The sequence below is a fragment of the Pleurodeles waltl genome, chromosome 5 (genome assembly GCF_031143425.1).
Source record: "Pleurodeles waltl isolate 20211129_DDA chromosome 5, aPleWal1.hap1.20221129, whole genome shotgun sequence".
In the NCBI taxonomy this organism is placed as follows: domain Eukaryota; kingdom Metazoa; phylum Chordata; class Amphibia; order Caudata; family Salamandridae; genus Pleurodeles; species Pleurodeles waltl.
This window is the reverse complement of record NC_090444.1, coordinates 756,923,020-756,947,016: the sequence shown is the minus strand read 5'-3', so window position 1 is coordinate 756,947,016 and position 23,997 is coordinate 756,923,020. Positions and strand designations below refer to the sequence as shown.

The 23,997-nt window shown below is 41.2% G+C and overlaps 1 protein-coding gene across 1 annotated transcript in view; it reads left to right on the top strand.

The window, feature by feature from the left end:
* SYNE1 (spectrin repeat containing nuclear envelope protein 1) overlaps positions 1-23,997 on the top strand; it is a 1,478,055-nt gene that overhangs the window by 648,094 nt on the left and 805,964 nt on the right. The window contains exons 65-67 of the mRNA XM_069234720.1: positions 5,554-5,718; positions 9,557-9,874; positions 15,986-16,141. Coding sequence (XP_069090821.1) covers positions 5,554-5,718; positions 9,557-9,874; positions 15,986-16,141 — 639 coding nt within the window. The remainder of the gene's footprint in view (positions 1-5,553; positions 5,719-9,556; positions 9,875-15,985; positions 16,142-23,997) is intronic.

The window sequence follows — 23,997 nt, the reverse complement described above, 5'->3', positions numbered from 1 at the left end:
GTGCTAAACCCTCTTCTTCTATACTACCAGCCCCACCCGACTAAAGTCATTTTTTTTTACTCTAGACTACCCTTTGCACCGACTTGCACCATTCCATAAATATGGTGCCCGGCTGGTGCACAGAAATAGTGCAAGCCGGTGCTAAACATTTTGGTGCAAAACTGAGTTAGTGCAGTTTTGCAGCATAAAGTATAAATAAGGGCCAATATTTTGTAAGTTTGCGCCACTTTTGCGTCATAAAATGACGTTAATGCGGTGCAAAAAAAGTTTAAATCAGGGCCTTGGTGCTAGATGGGTCTAGCACCAAAGTATAAATATGGAGTTAGATTTGCACCGAATTAGAGTAAAAAAAAATGACGCTAATGTGGTGCAAACAGAGTATAAATATGCCGCAGAGTATAAATATGCCCCTAAATATGGCGTTAAGGCCATAGAGTCATTTTTTGCATGGAAACGCCTACCTTGCATCTCATTAAGGCAAAGTAGGTCTCCACTTTCAAAAAATGACTTTAACTCCATAAATTTGGTGCTAGAGGGGTCTAGCACCAAAGTATAAATATGGAGTTAGTTTTGCACCGAATTAGAGTAAAAAAAAATGACACTAATTCGGTGCAAACAGAGTATAAATATGCCCCTGTATATTTAAAAGAGGGTTTAAACCACAGACCTAGATATTTAATTTTATCATTATTCCAATGAAAATTTGAGGATTTAAAATCCTCATGAAAACAGAATTTATTTATTGGAAGTATTTCACACTTGTCTCGGTTTAACGTATAGCCTGAAATAGAAGCACAATTCTGTACTTCGGATAGAAAAGAAGGAATTGAAGATTTCGGATTTGATATAAAAAATAACATGTCGTCTCCATAAGCCGAAAATGTTATCTGTCTTTCTCCATATTGGAAACCATGCAAATTTGGATTAGCTCTAAGTTTCAATAAAAAAGGTTCCAAGGCAAGAACAAACAAAAGTGGTGACAATGGACAACCCTGACAAACTCCTCTATGGAGTAAGAACAAGGGAGAAATAAGACCATTTAGAAAAATAGCTGCTTTAGGAGAGGAATACAATAACAAAATTAAATTTATGAAAGCCAAACCAGGAAATTGTTGAGAAAATAAAAGACGAATTAACCTGATCAAAAGCTTTTTCAGCATCTAGAGCTATTGCAGATGGAGAATCTTTATACACCACAGACTTACTTAAAATATAAAAAAATAGGCGTGTGTTGTCGGATAATAAGCGTCCTTTAATAAAACCAGACTGCTCTTTACCAATTAAATTAGGTAGAATCAATTCCAAATGCATAGCAATAATTTTTGTAAAAATTTTATAATCCAAATTTACTAGAGGTATAGGCCAATAATTCTTACAAAACTTTGGATCTTTATTATCCTTCGGTATAAGAACTATTAAGGCTTCTTGGAAAAAACCCTCTAGAGGATTTCACTTCAACAAAATGGGTAAAACGCTTAAATACCTTGGGACCAAAAATCTAGAAAATGGTAAATAGAATTCAATAGTAAAGCCATCAGAGCCTGGGGCTTTACCTTTTTTTAAAAGTTTTAGTGCACTAAGAATGTCATCAATAGTAATATCATTATCAAGTTCAGAAAAATCAGAAGAGTGAAGTACAGGTGGATTATTGGTAGACAAGTATTGATCAATAAGATCCTTAACGAGGACAGAATCAGGAGTATACAATTGTGTGAAGAAGTGAACAAATTCATCCAAAATGTATTTGTTCTTATGTAATAAAAGATTGGAGGAGTTATAAATAGATTCTATCTTTGTTCTAAGATAATTTGCTAAAAGTTTTCCTGATTTATTTTGCCCCCCATAAAACTTAGCATTAGACTTAAGAAGATAAAAATTACCAATATCAGTCAAATTTTTATTGAAGGTAAATTTAGCTTGAAGTAAGTCATTAGGAAAACTTGTAGATGTATAAGAGTAGTAAAGATTTTCCAATTGTTTGATGCGATTCATTAAACTAGGTCATTTTTTATTAGACGTTTTCTTTTTGTTGGCAACATTAGATATAATAAAATCCCTAGAGGCCGCTTTGAATGTATCCCAGATATTTTGAACCAATATTTGAGGGGTATCATTTTCTACAAAGAACTGTATGTCAAACTTCTCAAAAAGCTGAGTAAAATTACTATGGAGAAGTAATGAATTATTAAATCTCCATCTATTACTTGGCTGATTATGTACGATAAGATCAAGGTCAATGCTCACAGGAGCATGATCCGAGATTAGTATGGAATGAATCTCTGAACCCAAAACATGTTGTACAAGAGGTTGTGAGACAAACAGATGATCAATCCTTGATTGGGAAGAATGTACTAGGGGAAAAAAGATAATTACTGTAATGGGGGGGCGGGGGGGGTGTTACACAATCTCTAAACATCCGTTAATGCACTTTGTTGAATCATGGAGGTAAAGTGTGAAAATATTGTGGATGGAACAAATCTAGAAATGGATTTGCGATCAAGAAAGGGGTCCAAAACCATATTACAATCACCTCCAAAAATCAAATATTCATCTGAAAGAGTCATTAACTTAGCTAATATTTAATTTCAAAAGGATTTATCAGGTTGGGTTGGCGCATCTTGAGAAAAATCAGTAATGTTCAAAGCCTTATGACACAGTAAGGTAACCCCATTTCTTTTCCCCGTACCCGGAGATGCAAATATATGACCTACCCATTGTATTTTAAGTTAAGCTACCTCATCACCTGTTAGATGAGTCTGTTGCAACAGAGCAATATCAGATTTCAATTTTAAAATATGTGTTAAACTCTTTGATACTTTATTTGGGATACCAAACCTGTAATATTCCATGAAATAAATCTAATTGTCATTTAATATATAGAAAATGTACAATGACCATGAAATTAATGCATATAAACCACCTATTGATATGAAGAAATTGAACCAAACGAAAACATTTGGTGTACAGAAAAAGAAAACTAGAACAAGGAGCATGAGACAATAGAAAGAAGAAAAGAAAAAGGAGGAAAAATAGTAAGAGCCGAAGATATGAAGTGAAAGAAAACAAACAGAGCAAAATAAAGAAGCATACATGAAAACTACAGAAAATAAATTTGACGAGTGATAAAAACATACCTATAAGACAAAAACAATGTGAACCCACAAAGGGAAGATGACACATCTTCACTCCATGACCGCAGATACGAAGGGAAGAGGGACCCGGCCACATAGGTTGCTACCACAAAAGACGGGTACATAAATACATGAAGATCTAAAAAGAGAGGAACATAGGAAAGGTTGAAAACCATAGATAATTGAACACATTTATGATTACAGAAACCAGTAATGGCCATATCCATTAAATAAGAGCATAATAGTAAAACAGAAAAACAATATAATATTCAAGTCTCTGATATTTTGGAAGTGTCCATTGTTTCACCTCTACAAGACTCAATAAATCACTGAAGTAATACTCGATCTTCATATGTTGTGGTCTTATTATTGTAGGTCACCTTGAACAAACATGGATGAAAGAGACCGTACCGAGCATTAAGTGTCTTTAATGATGGACGCATATCCAGATATTTCTTTTGTTTGCCCCGTTGTCGACTTAGCATAATCCTCAACAACAAAAAAGATTGGAACCTGACCACGTCATCCGACCTTTAGCTTTTGCTGCTCTGAGAACCTTTAGCAAGTCTACATACTCCAAAAAATAAAATATCATTCCTCTTTGTTTCTTTGACGTTGAAGACAAATGTGAGGGATGACCAAGTCTGTGCGCTCTTTGTATATTCAAAACAGGAGAAGTAGGCAGGTCCAGAATCTTGGGCAGAAATGCTTGAAAGAAAGATAAACAATCTGAGCCTTCAATTCCGTCAGGTAGACCATAGATACATAGATTATTCCTACGGTTCCGATTTTCTATATCCTCTGCATGCTTTTTTTAACATAGTAACTTCAGATTGCAGAGATTGAATAACCGTCACTGAATCCTCAAGCACTTCCACTCTTCGTTCCACATGAGAGAGTCTGTTTTCTACAAGAGACCATTTGTCGTCTTATATTTGTAATTGTTTATTTGTATCCTTCATATAAGGTTTAAGCGTCCTTATTTCCTCAAGGCGTAACTCCATAGATAAGGTATCAACAACTTTAAGAGGAGATGGAGAATAGTTATTAGCTCTCTTATTCGTGGATGTCAAAACCGTTACTGGAAGCTTGGACAATACTTTATTAATAACAGTAGGGGGAGAAGCAAGCGCTGAGAGTGTAGCATCAAGAGTAGTAGCCCCGGCATTCTCCATATTTGATAAAGGAGCAAATTAGTTTGACAAAGAAATATTTTCAGAACTTTTATTGCTCTGTACTTTGTTGCTAGTCAATTGAAGGTTCCTAGATCTGCCCATAACAAAAATTTATAATTCTGCTCAATATATAGTAAAGCATATATTTTATGAAGTGAGGGTTCATCTCAGAAAAGAGAGTAGACCAAAATTGTCCTTAAGCTGGACCAAATCTTCCAAAAAGAAAAATACGATGAATAAAGAGCATAGATACACACGTTTAAACCAAAAGGTGCAAAATGATACTCTCAGACCGCCAAGTCACGCCCCCCTAACTATTTATTTCTGATGAACAGTCTAACTGAGGGCAAAGGCATTACATCTTATTTACATATTTTTGGCATAATTACATGCCATGAATCCAAAGGATTAAATCAGGTATCATGGGGTGCAAGTAGACATTAAAAAAGACAGTGGTGACTGTTCTGATCTCTGCAGAATTCCACACTGCACTGCGACAGGGGATCTGTATTGTGTAAGTTATTGTTGATATTGCTGAACTGAAAGAAAGGAATACAAGTAGTTTACAACTGTTCCCTGCAGTCCTACTCTACTATCTGGTGTTATATTGTGGTAAAAGCTGCAGATAAATTCAATGGACCAAGGGAGATGGGATTATCTTGCTCTGGTTCGAGTCTTGGATCATCCAGCAACCCCAATGTGACTGACTCAATCCCCTTCTGCAGCCTTACCTTGCCCGGCTACTATCCAACTGATCGATGTACTTAAAAAAGGATTGCATTTTGGAAATCGCCACCAGAAATTGGGTGATTGCTTAAAGTTTTGGTTTCTCTTTAAAACTTAGAACTAATACATATATATACCCAAAACAACAGATCATATTTGTAATGACAAGTGCTCTATATAGAGATGATAGTTACTTTATTAGCTCACTTTGTTTCCAAGTCTGTCAAGTGAGTGTCATAACTGCAAATGTTAACCAATTTATTGCTACTGATCTACATTTCTTAATGTCTTTCTGCGGATGAATCATCACCCTGGGGAATTTTTCACAGTGAGAGGAGCCCTAGATCTCCGAGTATAGTTTCACAGACTTGATGATACTGTACATAATTTGAGTTCTTTGGGTTTATGTCATTTCAGTGCTTCTAAGGATATCAAAAACATTTAAATGAAATGCCTAAATGAATGTTCCCACATTTCTCTCTTCATCTGAAACATCATTGCTTAAATATTTTTACAAACAGGAAGCAGTTGCCAAGGCAGAGAAACTAGTAAACCTACATGAAGAGTATCAACGGGGGCTAAAGGAGTTTGAGCAATGGTTGCAACAGCAAGTAGAAAAACTGGAGTGTCTGTCTCACCTAGATGGTGACACTCAGACGCATGAAACAACGCTCAGAGCTTTGCAGGTGCGTCATCATTGCCAGATGTGTTGATGGTATTCACCGTTTTTAAAGCTAAGTAAACTAAACTAAAGGTAAGTGTAATTGTCAAGACAACGGTGTGCAATAGGCCAAATGGCACAGCCAAGATTAGACTGTTGAGCCTAAAGATCACTTTTGAACTGTCAAACCAAATATCTTCATGTTTAGGACATGGCATCACTGCCTGTCACTCTAGGCACAAAACGAGTGTTGGTAAAGCCAGTTGGTTTGACCTAATTTTCCTGCACACATAAGTACACACAAATGTTGTAGTGGTGGTAGTGTTGGTAATAGTGATGTTAGTTATGATGGTGGTAGTAGTGATAGTGGCAGTAGTATTGATGATGATGATAGTGCTGTGGCAGCAATGGTTATAGTGGTTATAGTGATAATGGTGGTAGTGCTGATTGTGTTGATAAATAAAGTGATAGAGGTAATGATAAGTATGTGATGGTGGTAGTGGTGTTTTAGTTTTGTAGTGGTGATTTTGGTAATACTGACTATCATTGGTAATGGATGTACTGGTAATGGTGATGGTGATAGTGGTGGTAAGGGTGGGGGGGTCATGGTGGTAGTGGTAATGGTGGTAAAGGTGGTGATACCAATGGTGATGGTAATGGTGGTGGCGATAACAACAGTTATAGTGTTTCTGATAATGTTGGTGGTGCTAATGGTTGTAATGGTTGTGATAATGCATTAGTGTTAATTATAATTCTGCAAACATATGTTTATCAGCATCAAGATGCACTAAGAGGACTATATGTGGTTTCCAAAATGCATGTTTTGTTACGTTACTTTATGTTATGTTATATTATGTTAGGTTATGTTATGTTGTGTTGTGTTATGTTATTGTATGTTATTCTTATTTTATGTCATATCATGTCATGCCATGTCATAGTGATCCTCATGATAGTGATCATGATACTGGTGGTGGTGATAGTGGTAATGCTAGTGGTGGTAATGATGGTGGTAGTAGTAATGGTGGAGGTAGTAAAAGCAATGGTAAAAATTATTGTTGTAATGCTGGTAGTAATTTGGTGGTGATCGTGGTGCTAAGGTAATGTTGTTGGTATTGGCGGGGAGATCTATTTGAATCATGTTAGAAAGAGTAAAAACCTTTTTTGATTACATTCTCTTCATCAGAGGCAGAAATAGGAATAGTAAAAATACAATGCATTTTCTGCAAGTACTTAAAGAAATGACCGTTTGGTGTGTGTTCATACCTCAATTATCCTGGCTCTCACTCGCACAATGACAGAAGAGCCCTTCCTAGTCATCTCACTCTTGCTCCTTGATAGCTGAGTGGCATAACCGCTGATTTGCATGTATTTATTTTACTTTAGTATTTCTATAGCATAAATTATTAAAAGCTAAGAGATGAAGGTCCTGAGAAATTGCTCCATAAATTAACTGCTCACAGTATTGACAATGGAATAATAGTTTTAATAGTTAAAACGCTATTAGACGTTTGTACAATCTGAACCATTTTGTGTTGACTCCTTTTAAAGAGACAATGTAAAAAGACTTTAAAGTGTATTTTGTATTAGATTGCTGCAAATGCCTTGTCTTTGCAAGATGCGACAGGTAGGACAGGTAAGTTCCCTAATTGTTCACTTTTCCTTCTGCTACTGGTAACTGTGAGATTCCTTTCAGCTAGTGGACATCTGTGTTTAATGACTCAAAACGTGGTGATAGCCTGCATCCAGATAGGATCAGTCACAACTACATGGTCTAGTAGTGTTTGGGTCACTCTCAGCCCTCCTCTTTCATACCAATAAAGCTCACTGTAAAGTGAATTTAATTTTGCAAAAAATTAAGAATGTATGTCGAAAATAAAGCCCTAGGTTTCCCAAAGCAATAAACACATTGGCTCAGTGCTTAATTTTGGCCAGTGGGTGAAGATGGACCCCATCTGCACTCACAGACGGGCACCTATTTTTCCTCATCAGGCATTGACCAACAGCAAAAGACAAACAGGACAAAGGAGGAAAGGTGAAGGAAAAACAACGGTAAAAAAGTGATAAAGAAGAAAGGAAGGGATGAAAAAGAACCCAAAAAAGTGAAAAAATGTGACAGGGAGTGTCAGGTGATGGGTTAAAGAGTCATGAAATGAAATCAAGATCATGTAGACAGTATTCAGCACACCTATATTCAGTAGTGCAAGCCACAGGCTTCTGAGCAAAACTATGGGCCCTGGTGCTTATGTTTTTCACAAGTTAGGCACTGCATTGGTCATTGTTATTAAACCAAATTCTTAAACAGGCATGGAGAGAAACTGGTTTGAATCCAAAATAATATAAGTAATTAGAGACTCACCAGTGCTTTAAGTCTGTTTCAAAAACCAGACTGTACATGGGTAAATAGCAACAGAGACTTCAGGTCATGCATTTGAAATTGGAGCTACATTTTTACTCGCGCTGGAAAAGGACTGTTTCAACATCTAATCAAATTAAAACCGTTTAATGCAAATAGAACCAGGCTTGTTTTGTACTGAAATTCTGATCTTGTCATAGTGACAACTGCAAAATTAATTAATAGAGTGGGCTGATTTCCTTCCCGCAGATCCAGCAGCCTTTGATTCCGGCAGCAGCTTTCAATTTACTCAGGGGCCCGTATTATTACACAGTGCCTGGGAGCGCAAAGGGTGTATACACCTGCGTAGTGAGCCCACAGGGGGGCAGTGGTATTAAAGAAGGGGCTGCAGATGTTTGTGTGGCCCCATTTGTAATACTGATTGTGCTTGCTCACATGTAAAGCTAGCACTATCATGAGAGGGTGTTCCCTCATTTGCATGAGGCCATGGCCTCATGCAAATGAGGGAATCTCTTTGGGTCTGCACACAAGCCATATTAGAGACACTGGTGCGGATGCAAACAGGCAATTAGGAGGCGCAGTGAAAGTGTGGCACAAAAAGGTGACACGCTGTCAGTGTGCCTTCCGAAGGCAGCCCTCTAAAGATGTGAAAGGGGGACCCCATGGACACAACAGACATACCCTATGCAGCTGGGTAGAGTCACTCACTACTCCTGGCTGCAGGGGGATCTCACTCCCCTGTTTAAAATGCAGGTTGCATGCCGCCTGGAGACCAAGAAACACAGAGCTTTGGAAGAAGCTTCTTCATATTTCACTGAATGCGCTGCCTTTTGGGCAGCTTGAGTTCATAGATGCACATTCATCATGCTTAAAGGTATGCCATGGCAAAAATCGGGACATAGGGCCATTTTTATAATGCAACCATAGGAGCCCTTTGCTTAAGGACTTCAAAAAAACTATGCAGCACTATTTTAGCAGTCCAGGAAGTAGGCCACCTTAGCTGCCATAGAGGCTTGCCTTCTGCTACTAAAACATGGGGAGCTAGAGTAAGAAGGGCTTTGGTTCCTGGTGTGTATGTGCGGGCGGGATCAAACAAAATTAATTTACCACCAATATAACATCACAACCACGAGCAGCAACCTTTACTATCCACCAGTGTTATGTGACCTCTCAAAACAGTGGCCTTGGGATTACATATCTGACTCATGTTCTTTGGTGAATGATTTCCACACACATGTTTGTTTGTAAACGTGGAATCAATGCAGGTAACTTAGATTTTCCTAAAAAGATAAAGATATGCCTAAACAAGCCTCTCTTAAACTGTTGCTGATAGCAATAGATGAATCCAATGCACATTGAAATGCATTACAGTATTACCATATAATTTAGTGTTGGATCGAAAGACTGTAGAAGTGTAAAGAGAATTAAGATTGTATGAATGCGTCTTGAGTAGAATGAGAGATTGCTATTTAAATATATTGCATGAACAAACATTCATTTACTCTTGCAGGAGTTACAGGTGTGCTGTGCAGAAGGGCAAGCAATGCTAAATTCAGTGCTCCATACCCGAGAAGAGGTAATTCCATGGGGCATTCCCCACATAGAAGACCGAGAGCTGGAATCTCTGCAGCAGGACTGGCAGGTTTATCAGCACAGGCTTTCAGAGACCAGAACTCAGCTAAACACCTCATTAAACAGATTGAGGCTAATGGAACAGAAGTTTCAGCAGGTCAACTCATGGCTCAAAGGTCTGGAGGAAAAAGTGAATATCAGAACTGGACGTCAGTCTGACAGAGCAACTAAGGAGATGCAGTTGCACCAGATGAAGGTAAATGAAAAAATAATTCTCCTGCTTTTTATTACTTTTTTGTGCAATTTAGCTTACTTTCTCTAAAATAAGTATATTTTTCCTGAAACATGTTAATTTGCACTTAATATGATTTGTGGAGACATTTTTTAACATCAAGTTTACAGTAGCATGCGCTAGCGTATATGTCTCACTTGCAAGATACTCTGTAAACAGAAAAGGCCTTGGAGCCCGCCTGTTGCTTGTATGTGTTGTCTTACGTGTGCAGGCATATCATAATTTCCATTCCTGTTTGTGGAGCAGGTACCAAGCACTGATTGAGTCACGTCCGTTGCTCCCAACGTGATTGAGGGGTTATTTTGTTCTGTTTAACTTCTAGTGCCATGCAAACAGAAGTATGTTACTGGCAAAAATGTTCCCAGCAGAACAAACACAATTGTAAAGTTATATTTTCTATTGTTAACTCTTTTCATTTAGTTTGCCAAGTCTTCTTTTGTCACTTTGCACTCATATTTTCTTTTGTATTTGCTCATAGGCGCTTTTCGCGAAAGATGATGACTATCTTGTTCTAAATATTGCAAAGTGACATTGTTTTTTTCTTATGTCTAACTTCAAAAATTGTGCATTAACTCAAAACCGTGCAGTACACCCCAAACCACCCCCCTCCAATCCAATCCACCCCACCCCAATCCAATCCTCCCAACTCAAATCCACCCTGTTTCACCCCACACCAATCCATCCACGCAGTCCAATCCACCCCACTCAATTCAATCCAACCCAGACCAGTCCAATCCCCCAACTCAAATCCAACCCACTCCAATCCAAACCACTCACCCCAGTCCACCACAATCCAGTCCTCCCAACCCACCCCATTGTGCCCTACTCCACTCCAAAATAATCTGTCTCGCTCCAATCCACTCCATTCTCCCCCACTCCAATCCAAATCAGTCTGCCCCACTCCAATTCAAAACAGTCTGTCCCACTCCAATCTGCCCCACTCCATTCCAAACCAATCCAGCCTGCCCCACTCCAATCCAAAAGTCTTCCCCCTCCAGTCCAAAACAATTTGCTGCATTTCAATGTTCCACACTCCAATCTGCTACTCTCCAGTCCAAAACAATCTGCCCCTCCCCAATCTGCCCGTCTCCTATCTAAAACTTACTTCCCCACTCCAATCTGCCCCACTCCAATCCACCCACTCCAATACTAAACAGTCTGTCCCACTCCAGTCTGACCTACTCCTATCCAATCCTCCTCAACTCAGTCTAATCCTCCCCACTCTATCCAAGTTCGCCCCACACCGATCCACCACAATCCAATCCAATCCACCCCACAACAATCCAATCTACCATTCTCCAATCCATTCCAGCTCACCCCAATCCAATCTACCCTACAACACCCCAATCCGCCTGACCACACTCAAATTCAATCCACCCTATTCCAATCCAAAACAATCTGCCGTACTCCAGTCTGCCCCAGACCAATCGGCGCCACTCCAATCTGTCCCACTCAATCCAAAACAATCTGCCCCACTCAAATTCAAAGCAACCTGCCCGACTCCATTCTGCCACACTCCAATCTTCTCCATTATGATCCAAAGCCAGTTGCTCCACCCAAGTCCAAAACAATCTGCCCCTTTCCAATCTGTCCCACTAAATTCCAAAATAATCTGCCCCACTCCAATCTAAAACAATCTGCCTCTCTCCAATGTGCTCCAATCCAAAACAATCTGCCCTTCTCCAATCTGCTCCAGTCCAATACAATCTGCCCCACTTAAATTCAAAACAATCTGCCCCAACTCCAATGTGCCCCACTTTAATCCAAAATAATCTTCCACACTCATCTGCCCCAATTCAATCCAAAATAATCGTCCCCTCTGCAGTTCAAACCAATCTGCCCCACTCCAATCCAAATCAGTGTGCCCAGTCTAGTCTGCCCCACTTCAATCCACAACACACTTCAATCCAAAACAATCTGCCTTACCCCAGTATGCTCCACTCCAATCTGCCTTGTCTGTCAAATGGAAAGTGGCTGCATTAACAACAAAGCTGGGCATCCTTGAAGCGGACTGGGTGGGGGAGAGAAGTGAAGAATCATTAGTTTCCTGGATTGAAGTCTGCCCGCCATACTGCCAACAGCCCATATTTGTTATGTGTCCCATGAAGATGGCATGACTTTGAGAATGGATAGCATACATATTTGGTGTTTGTATAGTTCAAAACCTGCATTACCATGGTATTGCAGATCCTTTTGATAGTCCTAGCACTGAGGTCTGTTACCCAGTAAGGAGAGGCTGGATACTGTGATAAATTAGCTCAGCAAGAGCACTGCATTTATTGTTCAGCCTGAGTGCCATTGGTCTCAGACTTTTAGAAACATTCTTGAACAAAGTGGCACTGTTTCGCACAACACTATCATATGTTAAAACTTAACTTTTTCTTGATTAGTGATTTGCCTTTTACACCCCTTATGTGTGTAGGCTAGGAAACTAGTTCTGAATGCCTAGGAGCATTTGCTTCAAATCTGGTTGTCACATGGAGTCCTAAAGTGGCTTTTTTTTCTCCCCATCATTCTGCTTAACTCTGGCCAAGTTGGGGGGGAGTCAGAAAATGTTTGAGAAATACAAGTAGTGGGTGTGTACTCCACAATTATTATGTCCTATATGACTGACTCTAACAAAGCAGTAACGGCCAGCTGATAGGATTATGTTTAATAACCAGATGGTAGCATTAACAAAAAAGTGGGCTGCGTTGTAGGCAGTGGGGAAAGAAGTATAGTTAAATGTTTGGCTTGAGGAAAGACATGCTGACACAATCAAGCATTTTTCCATACATGGGTCTTCATTCACTCTTATTTAATTGATTTGTCTTGATGCCAATAAATGGACAGCTAAAACCTCTCCGAGTTTTGAAGTTGTTGGGTAGGTGAAGTCTGTCTTCTCTCTTATTTGTCACTGTCAAGAAGGAGGGAATGACAAATCCAAATTCAACGTAGTGCAGCAGTCTTTGAAATTGAAGCTAGGCTTCCATCATTAGCTTCACAAGTAGGTTTTGTGAGTATGAGCAGAAACTGAAAAACTGGTCTCTAGTACGCTCAATAATTTATCAGTTTGTTTAGGTGTATTGTATCATTTGCATGAGGTGTGAGTAACAATATGTATATAGATTTCGGTTTCCTAACTCACCAAGATCAGAAGAATCGCTGCCATCATCGCCTCTTAACCCCTGATGCCTGATTGCTGAATCTCTTGGAGCTGCAGAGGAACCCCTTTACTGGGGGCGACCTACACATCTTGCCCCCACATGCCTTTGAGACGTGGCGCAGACTGGCAATGCCTTGAGATGCCGTGGCAAGAGGGGCCATGGGTGATCCCGAGGCTTGGGTCGCCCCATCCCGCCCGAGCCACATGCTGCTGCGCTCCCCCCGACCCGCCTGACACAGAACGCAAATGGGGGCATGCTGAATCTCCCTCACCCGAGTGGGGAGAGCCATCGAGCCAACGGAGTTCGTTGCATGCCCTGCGGGTGCTGAGACCCGCGGTGATTGGTGTGATCCTGGGCCTGACCCAGGTGGCGCGAGTCTGCAATCCTGCCTGCCTGCCCCCATCTGCGGGCAGACCCGCACGACGGGGCAGTGATTGCTGTGGCATGGACGCGGGCTGGGCAAGACGAACAGAAGAAGGCGTGGCCTGATGACCGCTACAGCACCAATGAACAAGGTAACCTGCTAGCCCCCACGCGCATTGTAATGGGATCTCCACCCTCTGGTACGCTCCCACGTAGCATAATCACTTTCATTATCACCATGCTCACTGTTCACTTTCTCTATCAACTCTTTTTTAAAAGGTTTGATACTGACAACAGCTTCCTTATATCATTTGGCACGCAGGAGGTTCAGCGATGTAAAGATTATCCGCAGGAAGAAGGGGGTGCGCTACGCTGACTTGTACCCAGCTCGTCCTAGGATGGAGCATAATGGGAAATCCTGAATATTTGATAACCCTGCCGAGGCAGTCACTTACTGCAAACAACTGCCCCCTCGATATCGTCCCCCGTGGGCTGTCCTCGAACTGCTCCGACCCAGCAGTGGCTTGGGGGTCCCCATCACCAGAACGCTCATGAAACCTTTGGGGATCCCGCCGATGGCCATGCTGCAATGCTCTTTAGAGACCGGGAGCCCTGCTGGTCCCAAGGGAGTTTAAACCTTCATACATGTCCAGGCCCAACCATCTGATGTACATTGGCGGATGATTCACACCACTGTTACAGTCAGACTTATTTCATGTCACAGGCCGACGATTTAAAAATTGGTTCTTTGGGGCAAATCTACAGGACCCAGTGTTGCGGAGCGAAATTCTAAAATCCATAGAGGAGTACTTCTTTTTAATCACTGGCACGGTTAACACACAAACCACTCTGTGGGAGGCTTTTAAAGCCTATATACGAGGCGTGTGTATATCCAAACGCGTCGGAGTTCTCCACAACATTCGCTCACAGATGCAAAAGGTAGAGTCCAAACTCAAAAACACTGACAATGCCTCCACGTTGGGCGGGGAGCTGCGACTGCACCAACGCTCTGTCCTTCTGAGGGAATTCTTCAACCTTGCTGATAGAGAACTGGCATACTTAGGGAAAAATGCCAAAGCCTTTTTGTTATCGTTTAGCCACTGTAGATGCTGCTTGTAAAGGGGGCATGCAAGGGGGCGGGAAAGGGGGTTTGCGCAATAGCCACTTGCAATGGCACACTATTTCTAGGTAGCTATTTTTGCTTATTATAGTTAGCTGTTTTTGTTTCTTATGCAGTCACATTTGATTCTTACCCCTGTGACTTTTCAATCTATAGGGTGCAGAAAAGTGGAAGTGTATTTTAGGGCATTCCAGCTAGGAGATCAAGTCCCTTGATTAAGACATCATGCCTGAAATACTGTCACTGAAAGAGTTTACTTCTGTTACGAACATGAGCAGAGTGTTGTTGCTGCAGGTGTAGCAGACAATACCAAATGCACATATATGAAATGTTACTGGGCTGACGTGGGCATTAAAAAGGAGAGAGACTGCATAGGGGCTTCAGGTGATTTCACAGGATAGCCAATACGGCTGGAACAGAAAGGTGATAGGAACCCCTTAGTCTATATCTCTAGTCTGTGGCCTCCTTTCTGACTCCTTCGTCTGTAGACAGTTTGAAGTGATTTGCAGTGTCAAATGCTTTATCCGTAGTTGATTCAGGCAGGTACATGTACATAGAGAACTGATTTGGGAATTTGCATAGTGATGTAGCTTGCAATTATTCTCTAGCTTGGAACAGAGATGTGACAATTATATGAACCATTCCCAAATCACAGCTTTGGTCAACATAAACTGTAGTACTGAAGGCTTGGGCATAGAAAGTTAAAAAAGTAGAACACTTAATTTGCCAGATTTGTACCAAGGTAGAGTTAGAAAATAATCAATAGAAACTGGAGGACAATATTAAAATACCAAGAGCAGAGGGGCAACATGCGGAGGCCTGGATTTCAGCACACTACTACTGTGTGATAGCCATCCTCCTCATAGTGTAATCGTTTAAGGACTTGGGGAATTGACGTGTCTGTGGTTGGAGAAGGGACAGACAGGCAAGGAAATTACAAAACTGGAAGTGTGCAGAGGACAGTTTAGTGCCAGGCAGTCCATCAAATATTCATTTGCAGAACAAAACAAACCATAAAGGTGAACAATCCCTGTTTTGGCATAACATCTCCTATGGGCATAGGAGAATTTTGGAGCAGACACTCTCTTTAAGTCAATCCAATCTGTGCATGTTAATTGATTTCAGTATTGGGAAACAACTCGAAAGGCACTATGATTAGGAGGTAGTTAGCACTTACATTACAGTAAAAGTGAGTATCGCGCTTAAATGACTGTATTACAATTATATTTTATAACTCTTGAGTTATCAGGGTCTGTAATAAAACTACAGTGGTGAACTTTTAGGTTTCTCAATTGTTGCTGCATTTTTAAGTTGTAAAAATATAATTCATTCCACATTTCTGGTGTTAATCATGGAGAAAATCATGCAGCATTATCTCAATCTACACGTGTAAACCATTTATACTGTTGAGACTGATGTAAAAGCGTAGCTTTTTCACCTCTTTAGAAATGGCATGAGGAGGTAGCGATCTACAAGGATGAAGTGGAGGAGGTTGGAGTGCTGGCCCAACATATACTGGAGGAGAGCCACAGCAGCAGCAGACTGGGCAGCCAAGCCACACAGCTCACCTCTCGATACCAGGCCCTTATTCTTCATGTACTGGTATGTACAGTGCCATGCTATTCCATATGAACAGTCATCTGAAGTTGCCAGATCCTAGTAGGTTAAAATATGAATATCTTATGTGTGTTTGGGAATGTGTACACCTGTGGCACAAGCAAACAGTGACACCAGCTGTAGTGCTTTCCTCTTATTTAGTTTCTAAGCACTAACATAACACAACAGAAATGCACTTCTGAGGTCAAAGAAGACTTTTATTGTTGTTAATTCTTCCCCAACCACAATATTTATGAATGAAGAATTAGTAGCTTTCAAGTCCGCGTTAATCAAACAAAATATATCAGTTCGCAATATACACAGCAGGTTATATTTATAAGATATTGAATGCAAAGCAAAACAAATACTTCACCGTGTGGGAACTATCTACAGCTTCATCTTTCTAAGGTCTGCAAGCTGATGACCCCTGTCAGCCGCGAGAAAGAGAGATTCATCTACCCACACGGGATTGCTGGCAACCTGCGCCAAGCTCCAGCACGAGGTCCGGCAGATTCGAATCTGACTCTCTGCAGCCTGTTACATTCGTTACAAAGGTGTGCCCCCTCCTCTCAGACCTGGGAAACTGAGCAAGCCTTTTGGAGACTGGCCAGGTCTCCAAGACTACTCCTGTTCCCAAGCTCAAGCGAAGAAAAAACAACACCCATGTACTCTCTCTTATCATGTCTAGTCTACTGTGAGAAAAACATCTTGGTTCTCTGGTGCAAAAACACAGCTTGGAAAAATACAGCTTGGATTCTCAACTGCAATGTCTAACTCCACGTTAAAGGCAATGGGCAGCTAACCTAAATATCAAATGCAATGTCATGTTAAAGGCAATAGGCAGCTAACCTAAATATCAAATGCAATGTCTAGTGTCATGTCAAAGCCAATAGGCAGCTGAGCTGAATACAAAATGCAATGTATAATATCATGTCAAAGCCCATAGGCAGCTGAGCTGAATATAAAATGCAATGTATAATATCATGTCAAAGCCAATAGGCAGCGGATAAAATGCAATGTATAATATCATGTCAAAGCCAATAGGCAGCGGAGCTGAATACAAAATGTAATATCAAGTCAATAGGCAGCTAAATTGAATACATCATGTCAAAGTCAATAGGCATGCAATGTCAAAGCCAATAGGCGGCTAGACTGGATACAGCATGTCAAAGCCAATAGGCAGAATACAGAATGTAATGGCTAATGCAATGTCAAAGCCCATAGGCGGCTCAACTGAATACAGAAAGTAATGGCTAATGCCATGTCAAAGCCCATAGGCGGCTAAACTGAATACAGAAAGTGATGGCTAATGCAATGTCAAAGCCCATAGGCGGCTAAACTGAATACAGAAAGTAATGGCTAATGCCATGTCAAAGCCCATAGGCGGCTAAACTGAACAAAACATACCATGTGCTACTGGTGAACATTGAGCAACTAATATGCGCAGTGGTGAAACACAAAGTCATTGGTCAAAACAAACTTTATCAAATGGCAGTACATTCCGCCCTTTGACCAATGAATTTTTGTTTCACATATCTCTTGTTTCAAACAAAAAAAAAATTTGAATGATCAAAGCAATCCCTGTAAAGCAATAGAAGTGAATTAACACATTGATTTCATAACCTTTCACATCAGATACATCTACATAGAAAAGACTGGGCAATTTTTATACTCTGAATGAGTCTCTAATTCAACAGTGTTAGCAATTTGATGTAGCATGAGTTCTGCTCATGTAAAGGTGCACGGTCCACCTGAAAGGTTTGCTGGAAGGTAAGCAAAAGTCAGAGTTCCATACGAGAGGGAAAAAAAAAAAAACACAGCTTAGTTCCAGTGGAAGGATGCAATCAAACAAGTTGAACTTGAACTGAAGGCGCAGTTTGCGCAAAATGGATCCATGGTGCTGGCACTTTACTCAGCCAGGTTCAGGTTGGGGGTTCGGTCCCTTCCCCGACCCCACACGCACACACCGGAAGGGGGACCACACAGCACACTCAGGGACAGTGGCGAAACGTGGTAGGATCTGCAAAAGAAACAAGTATGACTTTTCTTGCAAAAAACATTTTTCATTTAAACTGCACCCTTCCTCTTTCTTTCCCTGTTTTATAATCAGCAGGACGTTTTTGGGGCCCTTTGTTATATTTTCTGCAGGTTCTGGAGGGTCACTTGGGGCTTCAGCCCACACACCAGCACTGAGGTTTTTATCTGCTGCACCACAGCTTCCCTTTTCTTGCACTGTCAGAAGGGCTGGGGCAGACTCATTCTTTAACAAACCTCCATTCACTGCACTTTTGTCAATTTGGGCCATTCTGTCTCCAATTTGTATGAATGAATCAGATTCTTTTCTAGGTATCAGCATAATTTCGATTTTTCCTTGGTAATTTGCAGCAATCACTCTCCCTAAAACCTGATCAATTTGCCATTTCTGTTCTGGTAACTTTCCTCTCCCCAACTGCTCTGTGACTGCTTGCATGACAGATTGCTTTTGTGCGTGCTGCACAGTTTTTATCAAATCTAGGGGAATATGCATCTCTCTCATCTCTGCCCACCTGTAAGTGGCTTTTTCTCTCAGCTGTTCACATTTCTGGGGCACCCACTTAGCCATCCCCACTAAGGCAGAATTCTGGGTGTACACTTCTCTCTCTGAATTTTTCTCATTAACATCTGCAAGGTAATTGAACCAGTTAGGTGCTAAAACATTAGCAATGAACCAAAAATCAGCGTAAAAATGACACATCTCACGTAGCTCTTGCTTTAAAATCTGACACACATTATACAACGCTGTTCCTTCTACGGTGCCAGAAAACAACATTTCAGTCAATGAATCATTAGTAAAACAAACATGCTTTTTATCTTCAGTAGACACGAATTCAAATGGTGCACACAACTTCATTGGTAACTCTTTTACCTGTGGTACTCTAGCCCTGTCTTGCAAGTACCAGATCCATTGTATGATTCTAGCTAGGGGCACTATTTTCTTTCCTTGTTCATGATTTAAATGTACATAAGTATTTCCTTCTTGCACTGCGCAAAAACCTAAAGTCTGCATTATTTCATTTGCCAAATCACAAGCGCGCAGCTGCATATTATTTTTCACAGTGACCATATACAAAAGTGTTAGGATTTCACTCAAATGAGGGCTATTCTTTTTCCAAAAATCAAACAAGCTAATGAAAGTCGGCTCTTGCTCTAAAATCTTTCGTTTTACTTGTGCATTTTGCAACGGTAACTCGTAAATCACATTCTGGTCTCTCTCGTCCGTGTTATCAGTTAAGGAATGCATTTTGGCTGCCAAAAACCCTGGCTCACACGAAAACTCAGTGCAGCTCAGAGCTGTCTTAACCCCCTCATTACTGGAATGGGACAAGAAAGATTCTTCAAAAACAGCCTTTTTATAACTTTCAGTCGGGCTAATTTGCTCACGTAAATTCCTATTTTCATGTTCCAACTTCCTACATTTCTCCTGCATTTCTCTGTAAGCAGATAAAGGTATCCAGACCTTTCTGTCATCATTACTTCCAAAAGACACGTTTTCTACATCAGGCATTTTAGCTACACATGCATTTTCTTCTGTAATTCCCCAAACAGAAAACAATTCACAGTTTTTCTTAGCACCATCAGGCAGTTTATCAACACATGCATTCTCAGACATGGTCTGCGGTGCTACTGTGATTCTCCAAAAAAACAATTTCTGTAATTCTCCAAACAACAAAAACAATTACACTTTTAAAGTGTGCACTTAGAAATCTACTAACTCGTCAACACCCTCTTAATCACCTCTTAATGACCGACCCCACGACTCCTGGTACCAATTGTAGTGCTTTCCTCTTATTTAGTTTCTAAGCACTAACATAACACAACAGAAATGCACTTCTGAGGTCAAAGAAGACTTTTATTGTTGTTAATTCTTCCCCAACCACAATATTTATGAATGACGAATTAGTAGCTTTCAAGTCCGCGTTAATAAAACAAAATATATCAGTTCGCAATATACACAGCAGGTTATATTTATAAGATATTGAATGCAAAGCAAAACAAATACTTCACCGTGTGGGAACTATCTACAGCTTCATCTTTCTAAGGTCTGCAAGCTGATGACCCCTGTCAGCCGCGAGAAAGAGAGATTCATCTACCCACACGGGATTGCTGGCAGCCTGCGCCAAGCTCCAGCACGAGGTCCGGCAGATTCGAATCTGACTCTCTGCAGCCTGTTACATTCGTTACAAAGGTGTGCCCCCTCCTCTCAGAACTGGGAAACTGAGCAAGCCTTTTGGAGACTGGCCAGGTCTCCAAGACTACTCCTGTTCCCAAGCTCAAGCGAAGAAAAAACAACACCCATGTACTCTCTCTTATCATGTCTAGTCTACTGTGAGAAAAACATCTTGGTTCTCTGGTGCAAAAACACAGCTTGGAAAAATACAGCTTGGATTCTCAACTGCAATGTCTAACTCCACGTTAAAGGCAATGGGCAGCTAACCTAAATATCAAATGCAATGTCATGTTAAAGGCAATAGGCAGCTAACCTAAATATCAAATGCAATGTCTAGTGTCATGTCAAAGCCAATAGGCAGCTGAGCTGAATACAAAATGCAATGTATAATATCATGTCAAAGCCCATAGGCAGCTGAGCTGAATATAAAATGCAATGTATAATATCATGTCAAAGCCAATAGGCAGCGGATAAAATGCAATGTATAATATCATGTCAAAGCCAATAGGCAGCGGAGCTGAATACAAAATGTAATATCAAAGTCAATAGGCAGCTAAATTGAATACATCATGTCAAAGTCAATAGGCATGCAATGTCAAAGCCAATAGGCGGCTAGACTGGATACAGCATGTCAAAGCCAATAGGCAGAATACAGAATGTAATGGCTAATGCAATGTCAAAGCCCATAGGCGGCTCAACTGAATACAGAAAGTAATGGCTAATGCCATGTCAAAGCCCATAGGCGGCTAAACTGAATACAGAAAGTGATGGCTAATGCAATGTCAAAGCCCATAGGCGGCTAAACTGAATACAGAAAGTAATGGCTAATGCCATGTCAAAGCCCATAGGCGGCAAAACTGAACAAAACATACCATGTGCTACTGGTGAACATTGAGCAACTAATATGCGCAGTGGTGAAACACAAAGTCATTGGTCAAAACAAACTTTATCAAATGGCAGTACACCAGCGTGTACCACTTTTATTATCAAACCACAGTGCTTCCTTCTTTGATATTTCACATGTACATTACAAATGAATAACCAAATCCAGTTGCTTTCTTTAGGGTGTGGCCTGTATGACTTATGCCCTTGGCAGTCTCCAAACACGCACACTACCCCCAAACATTGACCCACCCTGTTTGTAATTTATGATAACCTGTCCTACCAGATGGAATACATTTAACACTTTAGTTAGAACAGAATACAGCCAAGCACATTCCCAGTGGCAAGTTTACTTTGCCTTAGAATATTTCTTATTTTTTTCTTTGCAGTATAAAGAAAACAGCTTTTCTTTTAGTATGTAATTGTAAAGTGTCACTTTACTTTAGGTTAAGCTTATTTTTAAAGTGCGTCATTTGGGTATCAATCCGAACAATGTTTGTAGCATATGTTATTCTGCATACTCCTGATATCTAGTGTTAGACACAAATGTTTGTAAGTTGTTTTTCTCTGAAGAAGCCTTTCAAATCATGAGGTAGAGGGACTCCTCCCTTAGTTGGTTATGTGCAAGGACATCAACTTCATGTTTGATTGTTTTTTCCGCCTTTGGGTTCGGACGTGTACTGACAGGTCTCTGTATTTGGCAACTTACAGCGCTTTCTTTTTGGCTCAATCCATCTATTTGACTCCAGAATCAACAAAAGAAACTCAGTCCAGTGACAGATCTTCAACATCGCTTCAGTGTTTCAATGCTGTCCATGGACAATGATGTCTGATTGATGGCTCATCATGAGGGCCATAGGCCCTCTTTTGGGTTCCACGACCATTGCTTCTAACACTTTGCTGTGAAGAATGTATGCAAAGTAATAGAAAGGTTGCCCTGGTACTAATTCTCCCAGTGCAGCTCCAAATTCCTGTGGACCAATTACCACAAGGTGTACAATCTCTGCCTCTTCCCCAACCATGATGACACCATATGTGAGGCTTACCTCACCTTCTAGTCAAAAAATACCCTTCAGTATCAACACAAGCAGAGGTGGATGTAGGAAAGTGCCCCTTTTGACATGGTCACCCCCACTTTGTGCCACTGATACAGAGCTTTTTCAACTGAATGTGCACTGGGTCCCTGCTAACTAGGTCGCCAGTGCTCTTTCCCTAAAAACAAGGTAAAATGGTCTAATTGTGCACAATTGGCACACACTTTAGCACTCCTGTAAGTCCCTAATAAATGGTATTCCTGGTACCTAGGGCATAGGTACAAAAGAGGGTCTCTAAGGGTTGCAGCACGTTTTATGCCACCCTAAGGGAGCCCCCTAGAAATTGCCTGCAGACTGCCACTGCAGGCTGCGTGACATGGAACAAACTATGTGTGAAAACACGACAAGGCACACTCATTGTGTGCCGTGCCACAGTCACTGCATATAATATATGTAAGTCACCCCTACAAATGGCCTTAGAGTCCTATGGCAGGGTGCATTATTTTTTATGTGAGGACAAATCTGCATGAGCAGATATGCCCCTATGATGACTAGTTTGATTACTAGATATTACAAGAGAACAGGGAAGCCATCATAAGGTATGTACTGTGCACTGGTCATTAGGAGTTACCCAGCTACATGATAGCTGCGTGAAAAATAATGGTGTCTGGTATCATAAATCTATATTGATGCCAGTGTCAAATTTATTGTGACATTCACCCAGAGTGCATCTTAGAGGTGCCCCCTAAAAATCTACCAGTCTTCTAGTTTGCTGGCTGACTGGTCTCAACCAGCCTGCCACCACAGATACGTTTCTGACCCCTGTAGGTAAGAGCCCATGCACTCAGAGGCCAGAAACAATGCCTGCACCAGAGGAAGGTGTTATCACCTCCTCCTGAAGGATGGCTTGTAAATCAGTATATCTGGGCTGGAGGCTTCAAAGCCTTGATGCCCTTTGATATGCGACCCTGGTTTCCTCCAAACCTGGGTAATGCCACCCCCTTCCCTGAGGCCCATTTGGCACCAGGACAATTGAGAAATTAGCTATGCAGTTGGTATATTGCACCTCCAGGCTAGTCACACCCCTAAGGTGGGCTGCCTGATGTGCTCCATGAAGGAAGGGTTCTACCTTCTTGTTTTTTGTGGAATTAGGAACTCTGGGACAAGGTTATTCCCCTCCCCATAGGAAGTGGTCATATGGGCAATGTAGTGAGCCCAGGATTTGGTTGCCCACTGACTACTACCCTTCATTCCCCTTAATACTCCTATATTCAGTACGTAGGTGGAACCTTGACACCAGGAACTCAGATTTGCCTGACTACAAGAAAAAGAAGGGCAAAGAAGAGCTGAAGATGGAAGAACTATGGACTAGTTGTGGACTTGGAGCCAAATCTTGCCTTTCTGCTAAGGTCCCAACAACTGCAAAGCCCCGACTCTTCCTGCAGCAGTGCATCTGCCTAAGGCCTTGGAGAACTGCCTGCACTTCACTAACAAGCTAGCATCTCCCCTGAAGTGGAGGAGCCACTTCCCTGCATCAGCAAGCACCGTGTGCAACTGCCCGGTTCCCCATTTTTCTGACATCGGGTCCACCGCGGGATCCACTCACCAGGAAGAGGATACTGAGTGACCAGGTCAGATCCATCAACCCATTGAGTCTTCGAGATGCTGAGCCTGCCTGGAGCCACCCTGCACTGATACCCAGGGTACCCCATGCAGTTACAAGCACCAAGGCTTGTTTG